Source organism: Equus caballus, chromosome 21, assembly GCF_041296265.1.
Source record: "Equus caballus isolate H_3958 breed thoroughbred chromosome 21, TB-T2T, whole genome shotgun sequence".
Taxonomy (NCBI): domain Eukaryota; kingdom Metazoa; phylum Chordata; class Mammalia; order Perissodactyla; family Equidae; genus Equus; species Equus caballus.
In genome coordinates, this window is record NC_091704.1 from 60,400,296 (window position 1) to 60,425,029 (window position 24,734).

The following is a 24,734-nucleotide window of genomic DNA, read 5'->3' on the forward strand; positions in this document are numbered from 1 at the left end:
CTGATAAAATATGGGTCTTATATCTTAGATGCTCACTTTCTATCATTCCACTTCAGAGTTTCTTACTTTAAATGAGACATTTTACATACTCCACTTGCTACATGGCACGAAGCCATTTCAGTTTTAACATCTATTAATGCCTCAACTACATATGTAAGCATCTTAGTATGGTATCAGTGAAGCCCTGACATGATTCTAGCAAGTCCCAAGAATAGACATAGTGCTAATAAAAGTATTTATACGGGAGCACAGGTCAACTACCAACTTTAGTTTGTTGCAAGCAAATTTTTACATCAGCTACCCTAAAAACAAGGATAGGAGAGCATTAATTATTTTAAGTCTTCAAAGCTAACAAGTCTCCTCGAGGCTCCTCCCGCTCCCTGACCCCGTATTCCAGCAGCCACTCATGTTCTGGTGAGCACATCCCCACTGACCCACATACTTCAACTGCTGCCACAACCACTGACATGGTACTTCTATAATAGTTCTAAAGAGTCTCCAGTCTCATTTAGTGAACTAACAAGAGCCTACTAAGTACTAGAAAAGGAGCAAACATCACTGGATGCTAGACAAGGATAGAGAACAGGACTTCTGGTTTTAAGATACCTCAAGATACACCGCAACATGACAATGATGGGAAACAGAAATGCCAACTCTATCTTCGCTGAAACTACAAGACATAGGAAAGCCCAAACAGTCCAAAAGTAAACAATGGAGGACAGGAAAGCCAGTGGGGGGCATCTGCCGGAAGGGAAGCCAGCACAACCCCAGAAAGGCTTGGGAACTGGAGGTGCCTACTACCTCAGAGGGTACAGGAGTTACCCAGAGCTGAAAACGAGAAAACTGGCTGACGTACACATAAGGAGTAATCAGACTCTCAATTCCCTATACTCCCTCCCTCCCCATGACAGCACACCCCCACCTCACACAAGAAGGGAGGCTCCAGGCACAACAGAACACAGAACGGAGGAGTTAATAAGGTCAGTAAAAAAATACGGAATTAAGTGAATGACTGAGATACTCCCATTCCCAATTCCCTTAGCACCCCCACTCCAAGTACATGGCCTAGCACAGCCAGGGGAAAAGAGGAATCGGGGAGAGGGCTAGTGAGATAGATGAAGAAGGGATGTGCTGAGACACAAACCGAGGTGGGAATCTAACATACCCACCTGCCCTACCCCATTGAATGGATCCCAAAATAGCAGGGAAGTCCAATCTGGACCTAGCCCACCACTCTAGCCCACATCCCACAATCTCCCTACACACACCCACACCAGTCCAAACACTTGATCAACACTAGCCTGCACTTTTACCCCTGTGACTGGCTTTCCCTACTCCCTCTGCCTGAATGGCTCACTGCCCAAGACACCCTGCTATAGAGGGCCATGGCTGGCGTGGAACCCCGGAGTTCAAATGTCAGGGTGTAACCACTCCCCACCCCAGCCTTATTTGCTGTACATATGACCATGGAACTAAAGTAACTACACCTCTCAGTGCCTAAATTTAACCACCTGTAAAAAGGACAGTAAGAGTACTCACCTCAAAAGATTCTTGTGAAAACAGATGCACGTTAACACCTGGCACTCAAAAAAGTTAGCTATTCTTATTAATTCTCATACTATATCCATTGGTGCAGACTATTAATAAACAATTCGCCCGATGATAATTTTTTCTTCCTTTTTTTTTCCCTAAATAAAGGTGACAGTGTGTGGGTGCCTATTTTTTGAATGCTGTGGAGTTGAGGGGACATATTAGGGAAAAGGTACTTTCCATGTGCTCTGCTCCAGTGAGATTTCAAGTAAAAGGTGTGATGTCACCCACGAAGCCTAGGCCAGAGTTAAAAGCAAACAGCAACCAGACTCGCAGGAACAACACATCAAACACCTAAAATAAAAAGTGACTAAATGTGTTAGTTCTTCTTTCACTAATTTAATGATATCTCTTGGCCTCATTCCTGACTTTATCAAACAGGAGAGAAACTCAGATCCTATAGAACAGGCATGTAAGTGAATCAGTTTCATAACAGCTTATCAGAAGCACTTCTTCAGGCCGCCCGCTTCCCTAGTCTTAGCCTATTTTCTCATCCTCAACATGAAAAGACTGGACAACATCTATAGGATCGTCCTGGCTCCTCTACCAGTTCTTAGTTCGAACAGACTATGAATCTGTTTGTCGTTAAAAATTCGACTTCACGTGCATTCTGTGGCTATGCTGCATGCACATTTGGCTCCACTTTCGTCCTCTTCCTTTTTTATCTACAAAATAACCAAAGTGCAACCACACCACCAGTGCCCAGACAAGGTTTCCTCAATGAGCATCTCTCAGTCCAGCTGCAAATACAAATTCTCACAGAGGCCGGCAGGAGAGGAATGGAAAGAAATCAACAGCAGAACTAAACTCAAAGGGAAGACAGAAACAGAAAGTGAGAATATTGGAAATAAAAAGCAGTGATTCAAAATACATCAAAGAAACAAAGCAGAAATCGATGACTGGGGGGCCCAGAGCACATTCAAATTCTTTTAGCCGCAACCCAGTTTCATTCGGGTCCTGTGCACAAACGTTCACTAACTTCCATGGCTACCAAGGACACGTAACCAAAGACATTTGCTAACTTTCCAAGGCCACCAAGGAAACTCTATTATGGTCTTTAAACATCACCTTAAAAATGATCCTAACGCTGTATTTCCTTGGAAAGAGGATAAGTTTCAAGTTTAAGCAATAAAGCTCAATCAATATGGTCAGAAAAGCAGATATTTAACAGCCAAAATGAAATATTCGTCTGACATAAGGACAATCAACTGAAAAGAGAAAGAGATGTGTGAAAACAAGAAAAATAAAAATAATTTTATTCAAGAAAATACTTCACTCAATAGACTCTTGCTTGAACTTTTTAAAGTATCAAAATATTAAAGCTGAAACTAACAACAAAATAAAATTATATTTAAAGTTGGGAATCTGAAATAGCTAAAGGTTTCAATTTTTGTTACGGGAAGACAAGATAATGAAAGGAAAAGGGACATAATATGATAAGATAAAATCATCGATGCTGAACTGTTCCAGAAATTTAGCAATCTTTTGTGTGTGTCAAGGTGGAGTGAGAGCGGGAGTACCCACCATTTGGCACAAAAGAGGCCACTGAAGCCCAAACACTCAAATGATCACCACAGCAAAAAGCTTCCCTCTAGAAAACATACAGATAACTAGAAAAGTAGTAAAGAAAAGTAAGACAAAGTCTTAAATGTGACTCGATTTCTTGGGGACCATGGTACATGAGTCACAGTCAATTACAAAGTAGAGTTAAATTTTAAAACCAAAATGCCAATAATTCCTACTTAGAAAATTCTTAGTTTAGCACCATAATATTATTTTCAAGTTCCTACTGTCTACTAAGCTAGGAATGATGCATTTTATTCTTAATATTAAGGCAATATACATCACTAAGTTACATGATATTGCATACTAAATTATAACTTTCCTCTTGTTCTGTTCAAAGACCTGCATACCAATACATTTTTGAAAGCCTAATTAAAAAACGCTTACTACATATAGACAAAATTGTACTATTCCCAAGAACAAAAGCTATGAGCTAAAAATACAGACCTCAGTGAAGCAGAAGACATTTCTGTGAAGCCAATTTTTCAATTTATGATACAAGTAAACATGAAATATAAAATAAGTCAATGCTGACGTATATGCAGTTAACTAGACAGCATTTTAATCACTCACCATTATGAACCTTTGCACCAAGTTCTTCTCAGTTGTCTAAAAAAGCTACACTGACTATGACTTTGTCTAGCTCTCTGGACATGAACGCTGCAGCTCGTGCTTCACTTGCCCTGTTCTAGAAGACTAATGGCCCAGGCAGTGTTGGTGAGACAGTGTTAACCACTGTGACACCAAGGCACCTTCCCACACAGGCACAGGAAAAGCAAAGACCACTCAACCCAGTCTTTCTCCACCCCTGAGCAGTTGCAGAGATGGGTGAACAACACATCAAATGCGGGAAAGTACCGGCACCCAGGCCAAAATTCCGCCTCCCTTCTGCAAGTGGACTTTCCGTGACTGGCTCATGCTACTCCACGTGACTTCCAGAGGTATCTGGGGACAATCCAGACCCCCTCGACAGTGAGGTTTGATTCTCAGACATCCCAGCTCTGGACGTGAAGCAGGCTCTATATCCAGGTGGGGGAAGCAGCAGGAGGGAGTGGCTGTTACCCCACCAAACATCCCCCCCAGGAGCTGCTAAGGTAGGAGGTGGGTGGGAAAACACATTCACTCAATAGTATATTGAGCACATCCAAGAACAATGGCTTAACAATCTGTTGTTGTTCAAAGCCCTTTTGAGAACCCACAGCTTTCATCAGAACCTCAATCCAGAAAAACACAAATATACATAATATTTTGCCTTCAGTTTCAAAGGGGTTCACAGACATATGATCCATCCAACAGAGCCTATGGATCCCACACTGAAACCCTATCCCACCATAAGGCAGACAGGGAAGGGCCAGGGAGTAGTCTCACTTCTCAACTCCCTAAGCAGAAACCGTGTCCCAGGACCATCTTGGTCCTCAAGAACTGCAGCGCAGATTAGCTTAGCTAAGGGCAAGAGTGGACACAGCATACGTTTCAAAAGCAGGGGCAGGGTGAGCAAGGGATAGAGCAGAGGAGACCTGCTGATAGGAGCAGGGACAAAGTTTTAAAAACAGTCACTAAATCTGGTCTGACCTAAGACTTCTTCAAACGGGTCCTAAGTCATCTTGTGAGCCATCCCTAGGGCCTGTCCAGGGGATGCCAGCCAACCACAGCTCTCAGATGAGCTAAAGGAAGGATGAGCTGGGGGTGGGGGGGAGGACGAGAGGGAGAGAAGGAGGGAGGGAGGAAAGGAGGGAGAAAGGAAGGGAGGAAAGAGATGAGGGAAGAAGGAGATTTAGAAAGCAGCTTATACATGTGGTTTTTGTCTTTCTTCCCCACTATTTCTCTCCCTTGAGAAATGCAGCGAGCTCAGTCAAAAGGAATGAGTATCCTACAGTACTGCCTAGGAAATGAGCCATCCCTTCCCCTATTCACTGCACCCTCCAAAGACTCACATCCCCGATGTATAACGGCTGCAAAAGTTGCGCTATGATGTGCATTCATAATTACTGTCCAGGCAAAGTATTAAAAATGACTCTGCAGGATATCTCAAAATATCTGCAGTTTTATAGTGTTTCGTATTTCCAGGTGCAAATATTTTACTCAATTCCTCTGCAGGACAAACCCAATTCTTTGGGTGGGAAGAAGGGACTTGGCTCCAATGACAGAAAAACACAGGACTTAAAAACTATTAGGTCCTAATTCAGACATTACACTATTTAAATCTACACCCAACTATGAGGCTGCATATATCACCACGTAAGAACTGATGTGCACATATTATATTGCAAACCATATAATAAGCAATGTTTATATGATGCAGTACATCTCTCTAACCCTTAAGGAAACATCACAGAGCAAAGAGAAATAGCCCTACTGCCCACATGATAGGCAAGAAAGCCCCAAACATAAGATGTGATGTTCAGAAGGTGACATCTCAAGTTAAGTGACCTCCCTTCCCTCACCCCTCCTTGTTCTCTTACAAGAGTTAAAGGAGAATGAAATCATCAAAGACAACAAAAACAGGAAGAAAAAGAAATTAAGCTGCTTAATAAACCGCAAACTGGAACATCTATTCCAGAAAAAAAAAATCTGAAGTTTGCCATCATTATAAATCACATCCCTCTGGCTGGGTTTGCTGAGGCAGCGAGAAAGAGATGGCGGAAGTTCTGACCCAGGCAGGGAACCTGGCCTGAAACCTACTCCCTGTGCCTCCCTGACCAAGCTGCACCTATGAATCTGCAACTCAGTTCCCTAATGTATATAATGACAAACCCAGGCTGGTTTTAGATTCCTTTCAACTCTAAGTCTGTAATTCTACTGACAGTAGAGAGAAGACGTACCCATGCCACGAGACCTTTTCATCAGGAAAGAGTGCTCCTTCTACACCATGACCCACTTCGCCAGGTGCTCAGACTCTGGGAACCACATCCAGCAGAAAAACTTGCCAACTAACTATGGGTACTTTGGGGAACATGGCTCTGGCTTCAAAGTTTCTGCATCTCCCAGGGGGCATGAAACTGCTCATGCCGAGGCTGAGGAGCAGCATCTGAGGGCCAGGCCCACTAGGCAGGACCACAGCTCTGACCACCAGGGCCCGAGAGAGGTAGCAGCAGACAAGCTGGCAGCAGCAGTTAGGAACCAGCATGGGCTGTGGAGGGGCAGAGGCAAAAGACCCCACTGCCGAGACTGAGATCGGTCTTGAACCTAAGGAGCAAAATTGCAGCCACTGGTCACATCAGCTCACATGTGGGCCTGCACAGTGGTTTCAAGTAAAGAATAAAATAGGGGCCAGCTGGGTGGCCAAGTGGTTAAAGTTCTGCGTGCTCTGCTTCAGCGGCCCAGGTTTCCAGATTCGGATCCGGGTACAGACCTATTCCACTCATCAGCCACGCTGTGGAGGCATCCCACATACAAAATAGAAGACGACTGGTACAGATGTTAGCTAAGGGCTAATGTTACTCAAGCGAAAAAAAAACAGTAGGATTGGCAAAAGATGTTAGCTCAGAGTGAATCTTCTCACCAAAAAAATAAATTAAATAAAATGCTACTATTTAAAAATCAGGACATTTCATACAAAAGTCAGGATATCTGGATTGCTTAAATACAGAAAATCCAGCATCTATAGGTTGGAACTTAGCTAGACCCTGCCCCCAAGAGAGAAGTACCCACTCTCCAGGAACTCAGGGTTTACTTCCGGTCAGCTTCACTCACCTAGATTACCTGACTCACTCCCGGGGGCAGCAGTGTCAGACTTCCTACTCCAAATTTTCCCCAGCAGCCTTTAACCCAATAACTCAATAACTCAATAACTGAGAATGTCAAAGCCCACGGTAAAGAACTATGCAAATGATAGTTATTAAAATACTACACTATTTGCATAACAGGCCAGTCAAGGACCCCTTTTTAGGAAACGCAAAAAAAAAAAAAAAAAAAGGTGCATTTCAACACTCTTTAAAATTCAGCTTTCGGGCCAAATAAGCTATCTGTCAAACTTAGTTATCTGAGTGTTTTCCTCAATTTCGGAATTCCAAAGGCAATTATATGTGACTAGAACTTGAAAGTGTAGAAGAGTTTCAGCCCTCAAGTTTTTATCCTGCTTCCACCTCTACCCCCAGACCCTTGCAGAAACTAGAAACGCTTCCGATTTATGCCCTTTCTTTACAGTTTGGTAAGAAACTGATCTAACCAGTTAGATCTAACTGATCTAACTGGCTTTCTTACTTAAAAATAAACGGGGGTGGGGATATCTAGCTAAGCCGTTAAAGGGCAAAAGAGAACGGGGTCGGACTCCGTCCAAAGTCTGTCCAACAAGTGGGACGCTCATCAAGCGGCGACTTGCCCTCCAAGAACAAACATGTCGCGTGGCTCAGTTTTCCTGCGGCTGTGACAGGGACAACCTTATTTCCTCCCGCACCAGCTTGGAGAAAAGATCTACCAGGAGTGAATTATAAAACAACACGCCTTTCGAGTTTGTTTCTCAAGTTTCGGCAGCTTTAACTTCAGAGCTATGGAGATGTCAAAAGTTGGGGGTGGGGGGACACTGGGCGACCCGAATTGCAAGAGGGGCCCCCCGGAAAAACAGCTGTACTCGGACACTGGATACAAGAGTCTCCAAATTCCTCCCGGCCGCCGAAGACCTTCCTGAGAACCGAGGGTGCCGGGCCCTCGGCGGCTACTGCCCAGCCCACCCCACCCCCAGCCCGCCCGCGGGGACCGAGCGCAGCGCCCCCGCCCGCCCCCGCCGCGCCAGGCCCGCGCCCCGCGACTCACTGCTCGGCCGGGCACCGCATCGCGGCCCGCGGCTGCCCGGCGGCCGCCGCCTTCCCGCCCTCCCGCGCCGCTGCTCTTGCGGGGCCCGGAGACGCCGCCCCTGCCTCCCGCGCCGGCTTCTCAGCGCAGCTCGCGCCCGGCCACGCGACGGGCTGCGGCATGGTCCCCCGCCGCAGAGGTTCAGCCGCCTCTGGGGGACCCGGGGCCCCTCCAGTCGGGGCGCCCGGCTGTGGCCGCCGCCGCCGCTCTGCTGCCAGCCGGCTTCCGAGGGTACCCAGAGCGCTTCCGCGCGCGTCACCGCCGCCCGCCTCGCGGCCTCTGACCCGCGGCGAGGGGGCAGGGCCCGGGAGGGCGGGGAGTCCGCGGCCCCTCCGCCTGCGCCTGCGCGGACTGAGCCGCCGGCCAGGGGAGCGGACAGCGCGGCGCAGCCACTGCGCATGCTCTGCTTCCACGTGCCGCCGGCACGCTCTTCCCTCTACAGAAGTCTCCGGCAGGCTGGGTGGGTAGAAGGAGGGGAAACCCTGAAGGAGCGGTGGTACGCGTCCTCGGAGAGCGGGAGCGGGAAGGCCCGCCTGGGCTGTGAAGGGCGCCAACGTGTCTGGGCGCCTGGCAGTGTCTCTCTAGGCTTGCGAGCGTCGCCCTCCACTCCACCCCGCAGGGGTTTCCTCGAGCTTCACTCCAGGGATGTGGGCAGGCTGAGTGGTGTGCGGTTTGCCTGGCTTTCCCCGAGGGGCAGTTCCGTCACCACCCGCCCCTCCGCGCCCCCCGCCCCCAAGCCCGGGGGCTCTGACCTTCCGTGTGGGCTCAGGCTTGTGGCTCCAGGGTTGGGAGTTACGGTCCCTCCCCTCCGGCAGGGTGAGAAGGGCCAACTGCTTCTACTCGACAGCGGCAGTGTGTGTTCTTGGACTGTCTTCTTTCAAATAGGAAATTTGATGTGAGAGGAACAAGAGCAAAGGCAAAATATTAACATACTTCAAAGATCAGAAGGCAACATGTTTCCTCTCTGGGGAGAGAATAAAAGAGTAGATCTAAAGATGAGCAGCAGTCATGGGTGCAAGGGCCTTTACTCAAGCAAAGCTTGCAGGACCAAGGTATGGAGGAAGGGAATGACATCGACCGTTGAGAGACCTGCAAGTAGTTCAGGGGCAGAACAGGAAGGTAGCAGGGGATTTTACTGAAAGATGAAACTGGAAGAAGGATGCTGGAGACCAGATCATGAAAAGCCACCTTTGGCTAACTAGGGAGCTTGTGCTTGATGCTCATTGAACGATTGGAAGGAGAAGATTATTCTGAAAGATCACCTTGTCCGTAGTTAGAAGATAGGAAAAGGACAAGAGTCCAAAGGAGACCAGCATAGGGAGACTAAATAGTAATGGGCATCAAAGGGAGAAACTGGATGGAAGGAATATTTGCATTTTAAGGCAAGGAACTATGGGGAGTTTTTTTCCATTTAATTTTATTTGAAAAAGTAGTAAATACACATGCTAAAAAAAATTCAGATCATACAAAAGAATATACAAGTTATACTTCTTATGGATATTAAGCATGTGGGATTATAGTGGGTCCCCCCAAAATTCATGTCCACCTGGAACTTCAGCGTGACCTTATTTGGAAATAAGTTCTTTGCAGAGGTAATCATTTAAGATGAGCTCATGCTGGATTACAGTGGGCCATAAATCTCATGACTGGTGTCCTTATAAGAGGAGAGGATGCAGAGACATATAGACACAAGTGAACTAAGGGCATGTGAAGATGGAGGCAGAGATTGGAGTGGTCTAACTATAAGCCAAGAAATGCCAGGAGCCACTGGTAGCTAGGAAAAGACAAGGAAAGATTATTCCAAAGAGCTCTCAGAAGAAGCATGGCCATTCTGACAAATTAATTTCAGATATCTAACCTCCAGAACCGAGAGAATAAAATTCTCATTAAGCAGATATTCTAGATACAACATTTTACCTCAAGGGGTTGGGAAAAGCTTAATAGTTTGTTTCATTAGTTGGTGGGTATGTCTTTTCCTGTTACGCATGTGGAATTGGGAAAACAACCATAGGATCGGTTTGGGGACTCAATGGGCCCACTGTGAGAAGAACCTGAGCAAAAGCTCTGGTGATCACTTGACTTCCTTCCACCCAAAAGTCCCTACACTAAATGAAGTCCCAAAACTGCCTAGGATACTGTAGAGGAAGGTATCCAAAGACTTGGGGAGATTGGAATGTTAGCATGGATCTATCACATAAGACCTATTCACCCACCCCAGGAGGGTCCAGAGGACATAAATGTTGGAAATAAATTTGTGGGGGAGCCCTAGCATCCTTGAAGAGCTCTACAATTGCTTTTCTCTGTAGTCAGATGTATCTTACAATGGAAACTTTTCCCATCAAATAGACTCCTAAATGCAACTGGGATAATGGGATCTCAGGGGGGTAGGGACCAAAGGGTGGCACTTAATTACCAAAAGTTAGGTGGATGTGGTTACTGTAATGCACGGCTGAGCCAGAGCAGTAATCAGAATTGTCTGACTCGGAGAGACCTATGGAATTGGCTAGTTGATCATGGTCTCCTTAGAGAAGAAATAAATGGACAGTCTACTAAATTATTACTTGGTCTGCATAAGCAGAAGAGTTCTAGGTCTATGACTCAAGCCCTAACTTGCATCACCAAAATGGAAAGTCACAGCCCCTCAATCGATTCCCAGATTTGAGCCAGTTTACACATTTAGAACTATGTATGAAAAGGAGGTCAGGTCTTCTCAAGGAAAGACCCTGCTACATTGCCAAAAGTGTATATTGTTAATCTTTATCCCAGCCTTCCCCAAAGGGTCCTCTTGCCATCTACCAGAGTGACTGTGCACTCGGGGAAAGGAAATAACCAGACTTTGGGGAAATTAGTAGACAATGGCAGTGACCCGACATTAATTCGTGGAAACCCAAAACATCATTGTGTTTACCTATCAGAGTAGGGGCTTGTGGAGGTCAAGTGATGAATGGAATTTTAGCTCAGGTTGATCTCACATTACGCCCAGTGGGTCTCCAAACACATCCTGTGGTTATTTCCCCAGTTCTAGAATGCATAATTAAGGTAGACATGCTCAGCAACTAGAAGAATCCCCACATTGGTCCCCTGACCTATAGAGAGAAGGCTGTTATAGTAGGAAAGGCCAAGTGGAAACCACTAGAACTGTTTCCACCTATAAAAATGTAAACCAAGAGCAGCATCGTATTCTCGGAGGGATTGCAAAGATTAGCACCAAAGATTAGCATCACGTACTTGAAAGTTGTAGAGGTTGTGATACCCACCACATCCTTTTTCAACTCACCTATCTGGCATGTGCAGAAGACAGATGGATCTTGGAGAATGACAGTGGATTTTCATAAACCTGATAATGTGGTGATTGCAGTTGCACTGCTGTTCCAGATGTGGTTTCATTACTTGAGCAAACCACACGTTTCCTAGTATCTGGTCTGCAGCTATTGATCTGGCAAATGCTTTTTACCTCTATACCTGTTGAAAAAGACCACCAGAAAGAGTTTGATTCAACTGGCAAGACCAGCCATACACCTTCACTGTTTTATCACAGGGATATATCAGCTCTTCAGCCCTATGTCATGATTTAGTCACCTAGCCTTCTCCCTCCTCCTTCCCCAGAACATCATGCTGGTCTATCACATTGATGATTTGCTGATTGGTCCTGGTAGGCAGGAAGTAGCAATTACTGTACAGGTATTGGTAAGATATTTGTGTGTCAGAGGATGGGAAATATATCCCCCAAAATTCAAAGACCTTCTACCCCAGCAAAATTCCTAGGGGTCGAGTGGTGTGGGATATATCAAGATATCACTTCGAAGTTAAAGGGTAAGTTGTTACATCTGGCCCCTCTTACCACCAAAAAAAGAGGCACAACCCCTAGGGAGAGAAGAGAAGAGAAGGCTCTACAACAGATCCAGGCTGCTGTGCAAGTTGATCTGCCACTTGGTCCCTATGATCCAGCAGATCCAAGGGTGCTTGAAGTGTCAGTGGCAGATAGTGATGTTATTTGAAGTCTTTGGCAAGCACCCATAAGTGAATCACAAGGCAAACCCTTAGGAGTTTGGCATAAAGCCCTGCCATCCTCTGTGAATAACTACTCTCCTTTTGAGAAACAGCATTTAGCTTGCTACTAGCCCTTAGCAGAGACTGAACGCTTACCAATAGGCCACCAAGTTAACGTGTGACCTGAGCCCAGTGATAGATCATGTGGCTAGGTTGTAAACTTGATACGATGCAAACACCGCTGCACTTCTGTGATCTTCCAAAAGCCCATAACCCCAATATAATTATGAGAAAAACATCAGACAAATTATAAATTCCATTAGAGGAGCATCCTACAAAATCCTTGGCTAGTGCTCTTCAAAACTGTCAAGGTCATCAAAACAAGAAAAGTCTGAGAAACCATCACAGTCAAGAGGAGCTTAAGGAGCCATGACAACACTATGATGTCCTGGATGGGATCCTGGAAGCGAAAAAGACATTATGTTAAAGGAAGTCTGCATAAACCATGGACTTTAGTTAATAATAATGTATTAATATTGGTTCATTAATTGTAATAAATGTACCATACTAATGTAAGATGTAAGCAGGAGGGGAAATTGGATGCAAGGTTTACAGGAACTCTGTACTACCTTCTCCATTTTTCTGTAAATCTAAAACTATTGAAAAAATAAAATCGATTTTATTAGAAGAAAATCAAACTCAAGTCACCATATCACAAAGAGTTAAAACAAGACTTTTCAAAATGATGTGGATATCTAGTCACATTGTACTTTAGTAGAAAATTTTTAATTTAAATGTTTATTTCATCTTTAATCTTTTTAAAATTTCTGTTGTGTATATGTTTTATAGTATATGTAGTACATAAAAAACAGAGATACATATGTGCATTTTTATTATATATGTGTATATTGGGGATGTGCTAAATTTTTTAATTGATATTATAAAACTAAATTATTAGAGAGCATGTGTGTTAAACTAAATAAGTCAAAAACTAAATTAGAGTTTCTCAGAGGGAGTTGTGAGAAGTAAGCCCATGTACTGTGATATGATTACAATAATTAGCCTATTCTTATGTGAGGATGAATAAAAAACAATCAAACAAATCTATAAGATTAGGCAAAAGCCTATATGATAATGTTGCTAGAGACAATTCCAGTTAGTTTCCAGCTTCCCCTTAGAATCAAACATTCCTAAATCAGATAACTAAAAGTTACGTGACGATATTGTAATTTGTATGTCTTAGTAACTTACATTTTGAATCACCTCAGATTAATGTAACTGCATCTTCAGTGGCCTTGCCTAGAAAAGTTAATGCATGAAAGACTCTGAGTTCCTTTCTTTGAACGCTCCAGCCCTTACTTGCTGTGACTGGTATGAAGAGCACTGCTGAGCCATGCAGTGTTTATTTTGTTTGTTTGTTTGTTTGCTTGACTGATTGATTTTTTGAATTCTCTTTAAGGAACTTAGTACAAGTTGAATGCGTAGCCCCCTTTTTAATACCATAAACCCATATTTCACAGCAAAGTCGAAACACCCTACATTTGTACTCTATGGAATTTCCCAATGTCACAGCAATAAAAAATAGATTTCAAGTGTATTCTGCACAGCAATTTCTAAAGTATTCACAGGAAAGGTACTTTTTAGTTTATTCTAGTTTCACAGGTTCATGTACTTACTCAAGCCTGGAAGGAAGTATTGCTAGTTTCACTTAGTAATTAACTACTCTAGGAATACCCAAGTGTTTATTTGAAAGACCCCTTTATCCAGCATGCCTCTTGACTGTGGAATGCTCATTATTTTTAAACAGGATGAGGTGGGGAGGAAACCTACTGTGTCTTTGCAGTTCTGAGACCAGAAGAAATAACTTTATAGAGAAAAAAATAGGGGAAATATTTAATTAGAAAAAATATCCTGCAATAATATTAGTTTACCTGGAAACCCCCAAAACTGTCCCCAAGAGTTTTTCTTGGGAGAAGTATGAGTCATAATGAAATTTATTTTATCACGAAAATGAAACTATTTCATACAGAAGAAGATAACAGAGAGTGATGTTATACAAAGACTTGGAATTCTGGAAAATATTAAACCAGTCACTTGCCTCCAGCTAAACAGAGTTTCATCCTAAAGAATTCATCCAGGCAGATGATAATCTTAATTTATTTGGAGAGCTTCTGAAATGGAATCCCATACCTTAGTACCCTAATATCTGCTGTGGACTAAATTGTATGCCCTCAAATTCATATGTTGAACCCCTAACCCCCAATGTTCCTATACTTGGTGATATGACTTGAATGTTTGTGTCCCTCTAAAGTTCATGTTGAAACTCTACTCCCCAAAAGGATGGTATTAGGAGATGGGGCCATTGGGAGGTACTTAAGAGCAGATGAGGTCAGGAGGGTAGAGCCCTCATGAATGAGACTAGTGCCCTTGTAAGTGTCACCAGAAAGTTTGCTACCCTTCTCTTCTCTCTGCCAGGTGAGGATACAAGGAGAAATCAGCAGCCTGCAAACCCAAAGAGAGCTCTCACCAGATCTCAACCTCACTAGCGCCCTGATCTAAGACTTCCAGCCTCCAGAACTGTAAGAAATAAATTTACGTTGTTTAAGCCACCCAGTCTATGATATTTTGTCATGGCAGCCCAAGCAGACTAAGAGCATCAGAAAGTACTTACACTTACCTTTTAGGACAAGCATCTGGGTCCTTTGGAAAGGAAGCCCATCTTTCATACTGCACACTGGAACTTGGAGAGAGCTAGAGGGTGACATTGTAGAAGTTTCCTAAGAAAATAAAAGTAAGGAAGAGATTCTTTGTCTCTTCTTTGTCATAACATAGGAACCCTTCACCTCCTCAAGGAATCTGATGTTAGGTTGATGATACTCATATAATCCCAGGTTCTCTCCATCATAGTCAGAGAGGAAGGCATCACCCTACTATTACCCAAAACTCTCTACTTGTGATAAGGTAGGTTGTCAACCTTACCTTAAAAAATCATACCAGGATATTGCTGACTAAGTAACAAGGGCTTTCTGGATCTTCTGCTAATATTTTGTCTCATTAATGTTTCTTTTTGCTTGGTCTAGAATTTTAGAAGGATAGTTGACTAGGTCTTCTTCAGAAGATAAGGATATATAATTTTATCCTCATTGCATCATTCTCAAGATCTTGGCATCCAGAATCCACTTAAAATAATGATCTTCAAACTGAGGTACCTCCATCTCTTGGGGTACACCAGAGCCATTTCATACAGTTGTGCAGCAGAGGTCCTGGGGTAAAAGACACCTTTCACAGCTGTATGGGGGCATGGATGGGTCTGTTCTCCTTTCCAACCACTGCCTTCATGTTCACCATATTCTTACACGTGGAAAACTCTCTCTCATCCATCCCAAATCCTACTACAGTGTGTGCCTCAGGATTGTGCTAAATACAGTAGCCACTAGTCACATGGGTATTGAGCACCTGAAACACAGCTGGTCAGAATTAAGATCTGCTGTACAAAACACAACAGGCTTTCAAGGACTTAATACCAAAAAAAACAAAATGAATGTAAAATGTCTCATTTTTAATTTTTCATATGGATTGAATGTTGAAATGATACTATTTTGGAAATATTGCATTGTATGTAATATTAATTTCACCTGTTTCTTTTTGGTTTTTTAATATGGTACTAGAAAATTTTAAATTGTGTATGTGGCTCACATTATATTTCTATCGGGTGGTGCTGTTCTAGAACATCGAAAAAAGGGAAGAATTTAAATATTGCTTTTGGAGAAGCCTCCAACATAAGGCACCAAAACTTTGCATTTAGGCTTTGTGTCCTTCCTTTTCTTCTCTTAGAGGGGGTATTTTGGTATTTAAATTATTTTGGCCAATATGTTAATTCATAAATTGTAGAGTGCGGTTATAAGAGTGATGATAGCCTCAATCAAAGAAAGCATTGCTCCTGAGGAAGGCTCCAGAGAACAAAGCAGAGTAGCAGGGAGAAATATTGGTTACATCTTATGTCATCCAGGTGACAAACTCTTGGCAAGGCTCTCTGCCTTACTTGGCACTCTATGTTAGAATGAGTGTTTGTGAGATGCTTGTCCTAGGGACTTTCCAGAAACGAGAAGTGATTGAGTCTTATTGACTGGATAATCAACACTTTTGTAATTCAGTTAATTTCTAATTCTCCACTTTCAACAAATTTGAAGGAGAATCTAAATTTTTTACCTGATGATTTAAAATAATATTTAATGAGAGATTACTGTGACAATTTTTGGCACACAGTTCAGAAGTTGAAAGAATTGAATGATTTTGTTATAACAAAACTCCGTTTTCATTTGTTTATGGGAACAGTGTTTCTCAGTGTTTATATCTGTAAAACCCAAAAATAGGAATAGAATTGAGATTAAATCTTGTCCCTTTCTAGCAATAATATTCATCAATAGATTTTAAAAGAGATATATCCAGTAAGATTTTACTAAGTATGTGTAATAATTATCAAAATTTATAATATATTGTTTCAATCAAGTTCTTACTACTAATAATTATGACAATAAATGAAACTTTCAAATAATTTGAAATAATAAAAGATTTTCAAACATAAAAATATCCTGCATTAAATAAAATTCTGGGAATGGAGTGAAAATGAGATTTCAATGAGAAAAAGGAATGATGTAAAATTGCAGTCTTTTTTTATGAATGATAGTGAAGTTCTAATAAATATGTTATTTAGATTCTATTGGAAACTTGTCATGTGATGATTTTATTTTAAAATGTCAATATTTATTTATAATACATGGAAATCACATCCTTTAAAACTAAATTTCTTTTTTTAAAGATTGGCACCTGAGCTAACAATTGTTGCTAATCTTCCTTTTTTTTCTTTTCTGCTTTATCTCCCCAAATCCCCCCTGTACATAGTTGTATATCTTAGTTGCAGGTCCTTCTAGTTGTGGCATGTGGGACGCCGCCTCAACGTGGCCTGACGAGCGGTGCCACGTCCGTGCCCAGGATCCGAACCAGCAAAACCCTAGGCTGCTGCGTCAGAGCGCACGAACTTAACCACTCGGCCACGGGGCCAGCCCTAAAACTAAATTTCTAATGGAAAATTTTAGATGTCACCTTTCAAATGTGGAAACAGTTTCACAGTTTTTCAAAACTCTTTTACGGGAGCAAGTGAGCAAAAATATTCAGATGACTGCCTTAGATGGCAACTAGTCAAAACCCCTTCCTTTTATAGCTGCGGCAGCTGAAGACCAGAAGTTCTGTTCTTGAACCTGAGCTGGAGCCACATTCAGCCCCTGGCTCTGCAACCCCATTCCATCTGCCATTTAGAGAAGGCACTTGGAGTTCTGTGAGCAAGTCCATGTTTATCAGTTATGAGGTACCTGTGAGTAAGAGACTGTCTCCCTGAAAGGTATTTGGGTTTAGAGCTGCTGTCTGGCATCTGTGGTAGCCTGTTACTGCCAGTCTCACCAACTGTCAGGATTCTTTGTAAAGCAATTGTTTAGAAATACGAGGTGTTCTTACATCTATCCCAGCAGGTTGTATTGTAACTATCGATTTCCCTAGCGAAGCTGAAAGCACATGTGGGAAGTAGCTATTCATTGTCTTAGTTAGCTTGGGCTGGGCTGCCAAACAAAATACCATGCAACAGAAATTTATTTTCTCACAATTCTGGGAACTGAAAGTCTGAGATCAGGAGCTGGCCCTGTGGCCTCGTGGTTGAGTTTGGTGCGCTCTCCTTCGGCAGCCTGGGTTTGGTTCCTGGGTGCAGACCTACACCACTCGTTGGTGCCCATGCTGTGGTAGCAACCCACATGCAAAATAGAGGAAGACGGGCACAGATGTTAGCTCAGGGTGAATCTTCCTCAAGCAAAAAGAGGAAGATTGGCAATGGCAGAGTGCCAGCAAGGTCAGTTTCTGGTGAGAGCTCTCTTCCTGGCTTGCAGGTAGCTGCCTTCTCATTGTGCACGCGGGTGGTGGAGAGAGGTGGGGATTGGGGGTAGGGGGCTAGCTCTGGTCTCTCTTCCTCTTCTTCTAAGGACACTAACCCTAATTGGATCAGGACCCTTCCCTATGACCTCATTTAACTTTAATTGCTTTCACAAAGGCCCTATCTCCAAATACCATCACATTAGGGATTAGGGCTTCAACATATGGATTTTAGTTGGACACAAACTGTAACATAACACTCATAAACCTTTATATGCCTTGTTCCTAACCCAATGAATGGTACTAATGATCATGAATAAATGTTTGTTGAATGATTTAATATTGATTCCTTATATCAGTTGTACTGTGCAGTATAGTACAGCAAAGAGAAAACCAGCTATATGACCTTGGGCAAGTCGTTTAACCTTTCTGAGCCTCAGTCTCTTCAGATGGAAAATCTAGATAGTAACTCTTATCTTATAGATATGTGATGAGGATTAGAAGGGAGGTGTGTCAAGAGACTAGAATAGTGCTTGAGAAATAATAGCCATATCTAATACCTTCACTTAACACTTTACAGTTTATGAAGCACCTTTGGAACACACTCTCCCAGGAGTCAAGACCTGGATGCCTCAGACACTTCTGGCACCAAGCCTAGAGATTTTTTTTTTAGCTTAGTGATTTTTTCGCTATAGCAGGTGATCCAAGACCTTACAGAAAGCGTTAATTTTAAGACACCCTTGGACTTCACTAGCTCATGATTTCTGATCTGTGGAATGAAGTAATTCACTGAATTGGTCTAGCCCGAGGGTAGTCAAGAGGCCAGGCTAAGAAATCCGCCTGGTAGGGAGAGAAAAATATTAGATGGTTTAATAGATATTCTGTTGCAGAATTAGTCAGTTACTTGCAATTTCCTTAAATAAATTATTTTTCAGAACACTTATAGCCAAAGCTTAGTAGATAGGTGCAATCTTGGACACTAGGTGGCACCATAAGAGCCTCTCCTGGACCAGTTCTGGACAGCCCAGCAGCTCCTCCCTTCCATTTACAGCCTGAAGATTTTTAGCAGAGTCTGGGGCGAAGAAAACTTAGAGAAATGTTGTTCCTTTTCTGCATAGAATCTTTAAGTTTTCTTTCTAAGAGCTTGATCTCCTACTGTGAATAGTATGCAGAAGAACAAGGCTCTCATAGCAAACTACAGCCAGCATGAATCAAGTCAGGAGCCTTGATCTGAGTCCCACGGCTGGCACTCAACAGCTGGTTTTCTTGGAAAAAGTCAATTTCCTGCCCTATATGCATGTCCTCGGATTGCTGGGAGGCCCCTACAAAGTAGCGTATGAGAAGTGCCATGAGCTACAATTGAAAACCAAGGTTCTTCCCACTTCTGCAGCCCTCCTCTTCCTGGGAGGCTCCTGCCTTGTGCCAGCTCTGCGCCTCTGCTACCCTGGCCCCTGCCTACTTGTTATCAACTCCAACATCACTCTCAAACATTCTTAAAGGACTCTGATACCAGATCTGTTCATTTCAACATTCACTCAAACAACTGAAACTCAGTTCTTAGCGTCCTCCACACCAATGGTGTTCAACTTCTCTGCAGCAACTCAGTCCCATGGCTGCACCCTAAACCCTGTCATCATCTGAAAGTAAACCCCCTTAAAATCGTCAACTCCACATCCCACTCTGTCAAAAGTCACCTCTCCTTTCCCCTCTCCACTTGCTCATCAATTTCAGTGTGACTTCTAGCTCCTTCCCTTCTTTCTTCTCTCCCTGTTGATCAGCCCCCACCTCTGCACACACAGCCCCTCTTTCTCTTCTTGCCTGTGCTGTTTACAGTAAGTAGCTACTCTCCATCAACACCTACACCTCCCTTATCACCTGGTCCTCCAGCGCCACCATCCCTCAGGCCCCCAGCAGGACCAGTGCAGCCCTGTGAGGCAGTGCAGAGCACTGAGGTGGCAAAGCACAGGCATAGACGTGAGTTACTGCTCTAGCAATAAGCAACCCTGTAACCCTGAGCATGTTATTAACCCCTCTGAGCATCAGCCTTGGGTGTTTTAGGGGGATGGGGACATCTACTCATGGGAGAACTAAGAGAGGTAATAGGTGAAAAGAGATGTTTTGAAATATATTTTTATGCTTTTATCTCTTGCATATTTCATGCTTATGACCTTTCCCTGTGATATAGTGGTATCTATCTGGAGGGCAAGTGGATAAATGCGTAGACTAGGGTTATGAGAGTAAAAATGCAAATAGAGGCAGGGTGTAGATTACCTCTAAAATAGGTAATTGAGATGCAAAACTAAAGACCTGAGGAAAGTAGGGCTTAGAGATTATGTCAAAATATAATTTGGAAATAGAACAGGAGAGAGCCAGATGTAGCTGCCTCTTACTCATCCACCAAAATCAGAGAAGATCGTGAGGGCCACGAAAGAGGAGCCTGAGCAGGGCATGCCCTCAAAGGAAATGGGCGGGAGTGGAAAGGAGCTGGGTTTGTCCCTAGTCAAGCGTCCAACACTCACCTAAGCATGAAACCATGAAACCAAGGTGGGGCCCTTAACCCCCAGCGGAGGGTGTGGACGGAAAATCCAGATCATATATTTAGTCCTCAAAACAACTCCACGAAACCATTACTGCCCACATTAAAACAATACCTCAAGACTATTATTGGCCCCATTTTACTAAATAGGAAAGAAAGTGACAGAGTCAGGATTCGAACCCAGGCCATCTGGCTTCAAAGGCCATGTTCATAACCATCGTCCTACGCAGCCTATCAATAAACTTCAGTACCCTCCACTCACCCCAACCCCTCCTCTGTTTAGCCCCAGGGTTAAAAAGCACAGTTAGAAAAGTCAGGCTACCATGTGTTTCATGCTGTTACTATTAAGGTCTAAACTCAACTGGGCCTTCTGTTTCGCACCACTACCTCTGTTTGTTCTTGGTCCACTCCCTTCCCCAAACCTGCAATGGACCAGCTAAACCTTCATCATTCCCTGCTCTCCTCATTTTTAGGAAAGAACTTGCCTGTGATTCACGGAGAAAATCAGTGGCATTAAGGATGGGCTCTCTCAGCTTCCCTCCTTCCCCCACTCACTTATCTTCAAGGGCACCATTTCTTCCTTTCCGATCAGTTTCTGAGGAAGAGATGTCTGTCTGTCTATCCTCCTATTTCAGACCTTTCCCTCCCTCATCCTCTCACCTCCTCCAGGATTTCCATCAAGTGCCCCTTCCAATATCTTCAACCTCTCCCCTTCTCTACTAGGTCCTTTTTCTCAGCATATAAACAAACCAAACTCTTTCCTTCCCTTCACATCATTTCCATCATGATCATCTAGACAATGGAAATTTCCAAGCACGAGTCCCTGAGCTCTTCCTAAGTAGAGATGAAAGTTCACTAATTCGCAGAAAAAGCACAAAATATAAGGATAACTTGGGGAGTTTCTCATTAAGCTAAGGTCATTAAATTTAAATGATATTCTTTTGTTCTGACGTTACAGCCTATTTTTTTAATGTTAAAATATTCTTTGCTGCCTTTGAAAAGTGTGAAGACTTTGCATGAGCAAAAACCCTACCTCTTTGCTGTGTTAAGACATTGAGATTTTGGGTTTCTTTGTTATTGTGCATACCTCGCCCAGCAGTTCTCAAACTTTTAGATCTCTGAACATCCCTACACTCTTTACACTCCTAAAAACTATTAAGGACCTGTATTCACTATTTTTTCTGTATTCTTGGTGCTCTGGCATATCGAACCTTGCTAGCCCAGGAGAGACTGCCCCTCCTAGGGCCAGCTAATTCTTAGAGACAGCAGCCAAATTCCCTGTGAGTCCACCTTTCACATGCAAACTAACCAGTCCACAGCCCCAACCCCACAACCACGCCCTTTATTAGGCTCTCATAGGGCTTTCACCCTCAGGCCAACATTCCCCTGTCCTAATTGCCCCTGGACCGGATACCAGACAACCCAGGGACAGCCCCTACACCCTGGAGCCTGCTGAAATTATTCAGACTAGCCAATCCTAAACCTGCTTAGCCTGCTTTGCCTATTGCCTTCTAGGAAAACCACAATAAGGCTTTCACCCACACTTTCCCCTCACTCCTTCCGCCTCCTGACAGACTGTGGTGCTTCCCCGTGTGGCCCCGTGTGGCATGGCATGCCCCCTTCTCTTGGGAGCAAACTATCCTTTCAATGACAGTTGTCTCCTGGTCTGTTGGCCTAACCATACCTGAATAATAATAAAACCTACATTTTAAAATAGGACCTCAGTGGGCTTTTGTTTATGTGGGTCTTATGTATTGATATTCACTGTTTTAGATGTTAAAATTGAGAAATTTTTTAAAAATATGCACTAATTCTTTTAAAATAATAAACCCATTATATACTAGCATAAAAACATCTTAATGAAAAATAACTATGTTTTCCAAAACCCAGAAAATGGTGACAAGAGGAACATTGTTTCAATTTTTACAAATCTCTTTAATGTCTGGCTTAACAGAATGAGGCTGGATTTTTGGATCCACTTCTGCATTCAGACAGCTGCAATATCACCCTTTGGAAAATTCCGCAATATATTTGTGAGAGATTAAGCATGAAAAGGCAAATCATGGTTTAGTATTTTAACAATTGATGTTGACCTCCCAGATCCACTGAAAGCGTCCTCAGACCACACGTTGAGAATGCTGACCTCGACAATCTTGATTCACACTGTACAGACAAGTTTTTGATCGCCTGAAGTTTGCACATGAAAAGGAAGTTTATTGATTAAAAGTTTAACTTAAGAGTGTCCTCTACAGTTTTTTATAGTCATAGTCTTGATAAACCTCCTCAAGAAAGCAAAACATCATACTTGATTTGGGAGATATATTAGTCTGCTAGGCAGCCATAACAAAATACCAAGGCTGAGTGGCTCAAACAATAGAAATTTATTTTCTCACAGTTCTGGAGGCTGGACGTCCAGGATCAAGGTGCTCTCAGGATTGGTTTCTGGTGAAAGCTCTCTTCCTGGTTTGCAGATGGCTTCCTTCTCACTATGTCCTCACGTGGCCTTTCCTCTGTGCACATGTGGAGAGGGAGAGAGCTCTCTCGTGTCTCTTCCTCATCTTATAAGGCCATCAACTCTGTTGGATTAGGGTCCCATCCCTATAACCTCATTTAACCTTAATTATCTTCCTAAAGGCCCTATCTCCAAATACAGTCACATTGGGGGTAGGGTTTCAAAACTCATGAATTTGGGGGGGGGGGGCACACAATTCTGTCCATAACAGGAGGTGAAAACCCAAGACAATGAGTATGAGGAAAAAGAGAACTGAGGCAAGAAAAGAGGGGAAGCAAAGTGATGTAATGTGTTATCATGCTGGCTACCACTTCTTTAAAAAACATCAAAAAAAAAGGAAGGCCAGTCAATGCTTGGCACATTGTACTCCCCCAGAGGGCTGCAAGAAAAAATTGCATCTCAGAGTATCCCATGGGAGGAAGACGCTACCCCCCCCCCCCCCATCTCCCATTTCCTACTGGTCAAGTTTCACTCCACGGAAAGCTAACTCACTCACATTGCTGGGTGGCATCATCAAGCCCTTCAGTGGCCACTCAGGAGGCTAGATTCCATTTGGCATGATGTAGCATTTCATTCAAACCTGGAAGTAGGGGAGTGACACAGCATGTTAGACATCAAGGCTGGGCCTTCAACTCAGACTTCAGCCAGCCTGACAAATGCATCAAAAGTGGTGGAGGGGGCACCGTCTAGGAGGTGAGCGGTGCCTCTAGAAGGAAGGAGGCCGTCAGAAGGTATCTGATACAGTAATTATTTGACATTTGTAGAAGGTTCAGAACTACTTCTGCTCTAAGTATAGAGGTGGCTATCCCAAAGTGGCAACACTTCCTGAAAGCATAACCTATGAAAGTCGTTGGGAAAGTACATTTTGATAGTCAATGATTACATTTTAAATAAAATATAATGAAAATGCTTAATAACAGAATAATATAATTCATCCAGTTTGAACCTTGACAGGTGAGTCTTAGCCTATAACAAATAGTCTTAGTCAATAACAAATAGTATGTTTGATATTCACTGTATCCAACTCTCAATGCTATTTAATACACTGTATTACTCAGATTTGCTTAAAAATCAATGGAGTGAATTATACTATAGTTTATTTTTCTAATGAAACATATGAAACCTATCAACTGACTGTGAAAAGTGTGAGAACTCCAGATACATTCATAATGGCAGTCAAATTGACAGCTATCTTATCTCGACCAGGTAATTTTTAACTAAAAGTGACATTGGGAAATGCTTTGATAAGGGAGCTGGCATAAATTATGCTTATTGCAAGGGCATTCTGCCCTTGTTATTTTAAAGAACAAAAATATATGAGCTCTACTAGTTGACACTATGACAACGAACATCATGGCTGCCTGTTAAATAGTCTTAAATATTGAACTGTGGAACATCTTCATTTCTGTTTAATCTGTTGTGAGTTTTCAAATTACTTATTCCTGTTGTATTCATTGTTAGTCTCATGGTTTATCACATGATTTGGCATGGATGTGTGTGTGTATGGATGTGTGTTGTGTTTAGGGAGTAGGTATTTCAAGTGACTTATGAAAGAACAGACATACTCAGCAGATAACAGTAAAACTATCCAAAGGATTGAAAATGTATATATAAATTGTCATCCTAAGTAAACTGGAGTCATTCACAGAGTAGACAGAGATAGCCAGGCAGGTGTGAACTAGATGTGGTCGCAGGAACAGCATTCCGGATGGCCTTAACAGCTGTAAAGAATCACCTACAAATCCCGTTAAGCAGAGGCAGAGAATGAAGAAGACAGTTCTGACGGACAGAAGTCACACAAAATTCTGAGATCCACACACAGTATATCATGTCTCC

At 43.0% G+C, this 24,734-nt stretch overlaps 1 protein-coding gene across 1 annotated transcript in view; it reads right to left on the reverse strand.

The window, feature by feature from the left end:
- The window catches only part of OTULIN (OTU deubiquitinase with linear linkage specificity), a 53,340-nt gene that overhangs the window by 22,647 nt on the left and 5,959 nt on the right, over positions 1-24,734 (reverse strand). Inside the window, exon 2 of the mRNA XM_070246283.1 lies at positions 7,906-8,426. Coding sequence (XP_070102384.1) covers positions 7,906-8,426 — 521 coding nt within the window. The remainder of the gene's footprint in view (positions 1-7,905; positions 8,427-24,734) is intronic.